Source organism: Armigeres subalbatus, chromosome 3 (assembly GCF_024139115.2).
Source record: "Armigeres subalbatus isolate Guangzhou_Male chromosome 3, GZ_Asu_2, whole genome shotgun sequence".
NCBI classification, from domain to species: domain Eukaryota; kingdom Metazoa; phylum Arthropoda; class Insecta; order Diptera; family Culicidae; genus Armigeres; species Armigeres subalbatus.
Window position 1 is genome coordinate 165115851 of NC_085141.1, and position 7543 is coordinate 165123393.

General features: G+C 38.7%; 1 protein-coding gene across 1 annotated transcript; it reads left to right on the forward strand.

The window, feature by feature from the left end:
- Positions 1–5597: 5597 nt before the first annotated feature.
- LOC134226328 (methionine synthase reductase-like) lies at positions 5598–7543 on the forward strand. The gene is made up of 4 exons (XM_062707045.1): positions 5598–5866; positions 5941–6081; positions 6145–6384; positions 6636–7543. The coding sequence occupies exons 1-4, from the start codon at positions 5771–5773 to the stop codon at positions 7512–7514; spliced, it is 1356 nt and encodes a 451-aa protein (XP_062563029.1). The 5' UTR covers positions 5598–5770; the 3' UTR covers positions 7515–7543.

The window sequence follows — 7543 nt, forward strand, 5'->3', positions numbered from 1 at the left end:
TCCAATTCAAATGCAATCTAAATCCAATCCAGATTCAATTCAAATTTAATCCAAGTTCAATCCAAATCAAATCTTTCAATGCAATTACAATGATTTCAATGCAAATACAATCCAAATGATATCCAATCCGGATTTATTTCACAACCCAATCTAAATCCAAATCCAATTCTACAAAAATCCAAAACAAATCCAAAATAAATCCAATCTAAATCCAATTTAAATGCAATGCAATCCAAATACTATCCAAATCTAATTCAAATCCAATCAAAATCCAATTCAAATCTAATCCAAATCCCATTAAAATTCAATTCCAATCCAGTCGAAATCAAATTCAAATCCAATCCTAATCCAGATCAAATTTAAATCCAAATACAGTGCAATCCAAATTCAATCCAACTCCATTCCGATTTCAATGCAAAAACAATCCAAATGCAATCCAAATCCAATCCAAATAAATCCAAATGCTATCCAATCCAAATCCACTAAAAACCAAATCCAAACTCCATTAAAATCCAATCCAAATCCAATCTAAATCCATTCCAATTCGAATTCATTCCAAGTTAAATCCAATCCAAATGCAATTCAAATCCTATCAAAATTTAGATCCAATCCAAATCCAATGCAAATCCATTCAAATCGAATACAAATCTGGTACAACCCAATCTAAATCTAATCTGACTTCAATAAAATCTAAATCTAATCAAAATACGAATCCATTTCAACTCTATTTCAAATTCAATCCAATCTAAATCCAATTCAAATCTTTTCTAAATCCTATCCAATCTAAATCCAATCCAAATGCAATCCTATTCCAATCCAACTTCAATTCAAATCCAATCCAAATACATTTAAATCGTATCCACATCTAGTCCAATCCACATGTAATCTAAATCCAATTCAAATCCAATCCAAATCCCATTAAAATACAATCCCATCTAAATCTAGTCCAAATGCAATTCAAATCAAATCCTAATCCAGATCCAATTCAAATTCATTCAAATCGAATCCAAATCTAGTTCAATCCAAATTCAATCCAAATCCAATCCGATTTCAATGCAAATACAATCCAAACGCAATTCAATCCGGATTTATTTTGCAATCTAAATCAATTCCAATCCAAATCAAATTCAAATCCAATCCTTCTTCTTTTTCTTCAATGGCTCTACATTCCAACTGGAACTTGGCCTTCTTTCCAACTTAGTATTCTATTAGCATTTCCTCAGTCAATTGAATGAATTGAAAGGTTTTCTATGCCCGCTATTGCATGAGTATGTATCTTGTGTGGCAAGTACAATGGGTACACTATGCCCAGAGTGTTGAGAAAGTTTCCAACCCGAGAACATCGTAGACCGGACTGAGAATCAAACTCGCCATCTCCGGATTAGCAATCCCACGCATTTGCTCGCAAGGCTACTGGAGACCCCAAATCCAATCCTACACCAATCCAAATCAAATCCAAAATAAATCCGATCTTAATCCAATTCAAATGCTGTCCAATCCAAAATACGATCCAAATCCAATTCAAATTTTATCCAAATCCTATTCAAATTCAATTCCAATCTAAATCCAATTCATATCCAATGCAAATCCATTCAAATCGAATCCAAATCTAGTATACAATAAAAAATCAATCCAAATCCAATCCGGTTTCAATGCAAATCTAATTTAACCTTAGTAAGATGTTGGGGTCAATATGACCCAAAACAAAACTTCAAAGTAGAATAACTTTTTACCTGATAATCCGATCGTTCTGAAATTTCTTGACTTTTAATATTTTGTGGAAATGAAGCATCTGACATGAAAAAAGTATTTTAAGGTGCAACAGGAACGACCCCACAAAAAAAGTTACGAATAAGATATTAGGGTCATATTGACCCAGAAATGTAAATGCTTATAAAACAGTCAAATTATTACCGAATTACAAAGTTTATATACCGTTCGAAAGATAAATTCATCAATTTTGTGGCTATGTGGTGATATGCTGGTTCTGGGGACAATGGCCACCGTGAAACGACTTCCACGGGGACCTTGTCGGTCATATAAGGGGAGCAGAAAAATCGCTCCATATATGCCATTCGATCGATAATTCTTCATAGATTCTCTTAAAACGGTAATGTATGGTCCATGAGAGGGCTTCCGACGAAAATGGCCACTCCTGGTACATGCTAGGTGCCCCCAGGGAACCCGCAGGAGGGGACATTTCCGTTTTAGCACCAAAGTATGCCGTGCGGCGGCTCTTTCGTCATGATTTTCCACAAAATAGATGATTATGCGTTTGAAATCGATAATTAACCACATTAACCACTCCTGGTACAAGCAAGGTTCCCCCGGGGAACCCGCAAGAGAGGACATTTCCGTTTTAGCACCACAATATGCCGTGCGGCGGCTCTTTCGTCATGATTTGCCACATAATAAATGATTATGCGCTTCAAATCTATAATTGACCAAATTGGCCACTCTTGGAGCCTATGAGGCGCCCCCGGGGAACCCGTACAAGAGGACATTTTCGTTTTAGCACAAAAATATGCCGTACGGCAGCTCTTTCGTCATGACTTTCTACAAAATAGATGATTATGCGCTTGAAATCGATAATTTACCACATTGGCCACTCTTGGAGCCTATGAGGTGCCCTCGGGGAACCCACAGGAGGGGACATATCCGTTTTAGCAGCACAATATGCCGTGCGGCGGCTCTTTCGTCATGAATTTCCACATAATAAATGATTATGCGCTTGAAATCGATAATTAACCAAATTGGCCACTCTTGTAGCCTATGAGGTGCCCCCGGGGAACCCGTAAAAGGGGACATTTCCATTTAAACACCAATATAAGCCGTGCGGCGGCTCTTTCGGTGTGTTTTCCCACCAAACAGATTGTCGTGCGCTCGAAATCGATAAGTGACCACATTGGTTACATTTGGAACCTATGAGGCTCCCTCGGAGAACACGTAGAAGATGACATTTCCATTTTTACACCAACATATGTTATGCGACGGCTCTTTCGTCGTGGTTTTCCTCCAAATAGGTGCCATCGAAATTGATTATTGACATATTTTCCACCCTTAGAACCTATGAGGTGCCCCCCGGGATCCCGTAGAGGAGTACGTTCCTGGTACAGTGACCGATTGATTTTTACACAGCGGCAAGCCGCCATTACCGAGCGTGGAAAGCTGGATTGTCTTATCCTCGGTCTTATCTCATCGGCAGTATCACATGAAAAGGCCCATGATTGAAAACATTTTTCGTGAATGACAGGCTTATATTAATGACACACTGGTGGTATTCGTACCATGGTACAAGTTGTACCACTAGTGTGTCACCTTGTACCATGCTGGTACAACGTGGAAAACCATGGTACAATATGTACTAGGGTATATAACCGTGGTACTTGTACCACCAGTGTGTCTTTAGTATTACTCCCCCCCTGCACGGACAGATAAATCAACCCAAACTTTGAGTTCAATATTCACCCGATTTTTTTTTTTACACGGATTATTTTCACACGAATTTTTTTACACGGCTTTTTTTACACGGATTCTCGAAATAACACGGTTTTTTTTGCACGGTTTCTCGAAATAACACGGATTTTTTTACACGGATTCTCGAAATAGCACGGATTATTTTTATACGGAACGCATCCACCGTTTTAGCAAAGACCCGGTTACTTTTTTTACACGGATATTTTTTGCACGGCTTTTTTTACACGGTTTCTCGAAATAGCACGGATTTTTTTCACGCGGCACGCATCCCCCGTGTAAAAAAAGAATCGGGTGTACGCACTTATGAGAATATAGCAGAAAAAATTTACCCAAATTTGGGTAGTTTTCCCTTTCTTTCCCATGATTGCTATCAAAACTAGAGCAAGATGCAAACACCTCACCGAGTTTGCTCAGCCCAATAACCCAAATTTGAGTAAATTCAATATTCTCTATTTTGGGTTGATTACGGTCCGCTTTGGATAAATTAAACTCAGCTTTGGGTAAATTGTTTACATGGGATTAAAGGCAAACTACCTACACTGCTAAAAAAGTTTACACACAAAAGACTTAGTATGCTTTTTTGAATATAAAGTATTCAATTATGACTTCAAAGTACAGTATCCCCCCGCTCATCCGGACCTCGCTAGTCCAACGACTCGTTAGTCCGGACCTCGCTAATTCGGAATTTTCCGGATTATAAAGTATCAACACCCATTTAAACACATTATGCTGTCAGTTTTCAAATTTGTGCTGTGATTTTGTTTTGGTTCATTTGTATGGATTTGACAGTCGGATTAACGAGAGAAACCTCGATAGTCCGGCCATACATTTGTCGGATCAGCGGGGGGATACTGTACTCTCTTTCGTGGGAGAATGGGACTACACATAAAAAGGAATAAATATTATGCACAATTATGACTATCTTTTATTCACAAATGAATAACATTTATGCATAAAAACAGGAAAGTGTGTAGAACTTATTCTTTTTATGCGTCAAATTTTACTCCTTTTGTGGGTAGTCCCATTCTCCCGAAAAAGAGTGTATTTCTGCCCAAAAGAGCATACATACTGTGCGTGTAGTGACAGAAAAGTCATTTTACTCAAATTTGGGTTTTTGGCCCACACGGAGAAATGGGAAAACCCAGAAATGGGTGTTTTTTCACCCACCTTGGAGATAAGTGGACTAACCCATAAGGTGGGTAAGGTGCCTTTACCCATAAGTGGGTAGGAGGCTTGTACGTCAAAAGTGATGTTTACTTTTCACCCACCTTCTAGAAAGCAAAATCTATACAGATGGGTGAAAAATACTCATTTGGCAAAATGATTTAGCAGTCCCGAGGGTTTATTAGAATATATTGAATCGAAATATTAAAATTTCATAAAACAAAACGTAATTTATTTATTACTTCATTATAGTAAGATATACACATGAAAGCTTTACATTAGCTATTTTAAAACATTTTTCAACTAAAACCACTGGCCCTTCAAATCCTTCTGGATGCTGGTAATTCCGGTAATTCAGTTGTCTTCGGATATCGGATCGTCTATGGGATATCGTCTTCGGATATATTCCGTATTTATGTTTTCTGATGGGTTATGCCGTCGTTGAAAACTGGTCCGGAATTGTGTAATCTACGGAAAGCACAACATTTTATCTCTCTTGGAATATTTGGTATTAGCATACATATCTGGATTAGACTCAGAAACACTTACCTTCAGGCTTGCTGACAGCGGCATACCAGGCTAACATTTAGTTGAAAAGGAGCAGTAGCTTAAACGCTTTATTTGAAATAAATTGGCTCAAATAATGACGGAATTTTTCTTCACTCAGGCTGCACAAGCAGAAAAAAAGTGCTAAGTATTTTTTCAACCATAAACGAGTGAAAAACACCCATACTCTGCACAAAACAGAGCTGTCTCAAGGTGGGCATTTTCCACCCATTTAGCAAATTTCAAAATCCCCCACTTTTTTGACAGCTTCATATAGCTCCTGAAGGTGGGTGATTTTAAACCATAAAATGTGTATTTACAAATCTCCGTGCAAACCACGGTTTTGAGTGCAAACAACCCACTTTTGGGTAGTTTTGGTTTTCAGTGTGGTATCCGCAGCTTGAAATGAAATTAAAAGGCCTAGTGACATACGTGAAAACGCAACCCGTCATAAGAAAATAAACAAAGTGCTTTTATATCGCAAACCAGGCAAATTAGTGCTGGAAATTAATAAAAGTTTAAAATAGTTTATAAAGTACTTAGCATTTTCCACCTATTTGTGCGGAAATTCTATCATTAAAAGATGGATTTCATAGAACAGTTCAAAAACACAACACTTAGTTTTCCGAAATTACCTGTACACTACATCGAAACCATCCGTTCTGAGCATGGCCAAGCGGTAAGTGATGCCTAAACAATTACTGTTCTATTTTTCTATAATTGGTGCACTATTCTGTGGCACATCATTCACAGATCCCAGATCATTTGCAATGCAACTCCAAGCAGCCATTCAGTACGGGACCTGTTTATAAAACTGGAATTCTTAGCTACAAGGTATTGGCTGAGGGCGAAGGAGTCAAAACTGTCTATGAAGTGTCGATAAAAGAGCCTCCGGTAAGTGAACCATGCGTACTTTCGATATTGCCCCCTGTAACAGCGTTGATCAATTATTTTCAGAACATGCCCGACTACCTTCCGGGAGATGTAATTGGCATCCTCACTCAGAATCTTGCTTCGGATGTTAATTTCGTTCTCGATCGAATGCATCTGATGGAAATAGCGGAGTGTGTCTACGAAGTTAAACTTGCTAAGCCGGTGAAGAAGAAAAATCCCGAGCTTCCGCCATACATTCCAAAATTCATCACCCCACGACGACTTCTGACGGAATGCTTGGATTTTAGAATTATTCCCCGAAAAGTAAGTCGCTTGTTTCTATGCTGCAAAAGGGGATTGCTTTCACCTATTACAGGCAGTTATGCAAAAAAAATCAACTAAAGGAAATATTAAACCATTATCTATGTAAATGAGATTTGGTCTAAAATATGATAACAGAATAAGATGCTCCCTGGTTGATCTACCAGGAAGTCATGGCTTGTATACTTTACTCTTTCTATTTTAGATATAAAAAGTTAGTAAATCTATGTCTCTAATGACTGTTTTTGTTCCAGATTACATTACAAGTGTTAGCCAGCTATACATCGGATCCATGCGAGAAGCGACTTTTAGAAATTTTAGCATCCAAAGAAGGTGCTTCGTTTTACAATGAATTCGTTCTAAAGAACGAAATGAATTTTCTGCATCTGCTGAAAATTCTATCTTCATGCCATCCATCGCTTGCCATGCTAATCGAGCATTTCCCGCGTCTACAAGCAAGACCGTACTCAATTGCCAATTATGATCGAGGCAGTCACATCCGCATTGTTTTTGCTATGCTGAACGACGGCAGGAATGGCATAACAACTACCATGCTGGAAAACAAACTGCTGTATGCTGCTAGATATGATAAGTATGTCTACATGTATCTAAGGCAGGTGAAACCCTCATTCCAATACCGTGAGGAAGATCTGGAAAAGAATATCATAATGATAGGACCGGGAACTGGAATATCGCCATATATAGGTTTCCTTGAATTCCGGAAGCGCGCCAAACAGTTCAACAAGAAGGCAAAGCTTGGCACAGCCCTCTTACTCACGAGTTGTCGCCACCGTGATCGCAACTACTTGATGCAAGATGAAATTCAGCAATATCTTCAGCTGGGACTGCTCGATCAAGTGTATGAGGCGTTTTCCCGTGACGCCGACAGTAGGTACAAATTTGTGCAGGACATTATCGAGGACAAAAAGGAAGAATTCATCGAGCTTTTGCTCGACGACAACACCAAGCTCTATCTGTGTGGGGAGGGAAGAACCATGCTGCCGAGAGTGCAGGACACAATCTCAACGTGTTTGAGCAAAATCAAAGGAATACCCAAGGTAGAGTCCGATGCAATGATGGGTGAGTACAAGAAGACGGGTAAATATTTGTACTATTCGATGATCCGTTACTAGTAAGTACGTAATAAAGACTGTCCTAGAAA

What these genes read in the sequence shown, in the direction of transcription:
- LOC134226328 (XM_062707045.1), top strand. Translation starts at nt 5,771, where the DNA reads ATGGATTTCATAGAACAGTTCAAAAACACAACACTTAGTTTTCCGAAA. An exon ending in TGTCGATAAAAGAGCCTCCG is followed by an intron (nt 6,082 to 6,144) that starts GTAAGTGAACCA and finishes AATTATTTTCAG; the next exon opens with AACATGCCCGACTACCTTCC. An exon ending in TTAGAATTATTCCCCGAAAA is followed by an intron (nt 6,385 to 6,635) that starts GTAAGTCGCTTG and finishes TTTTTGTTCCAG; the next exon opens with ATTACATTACAAGTGTTAGC.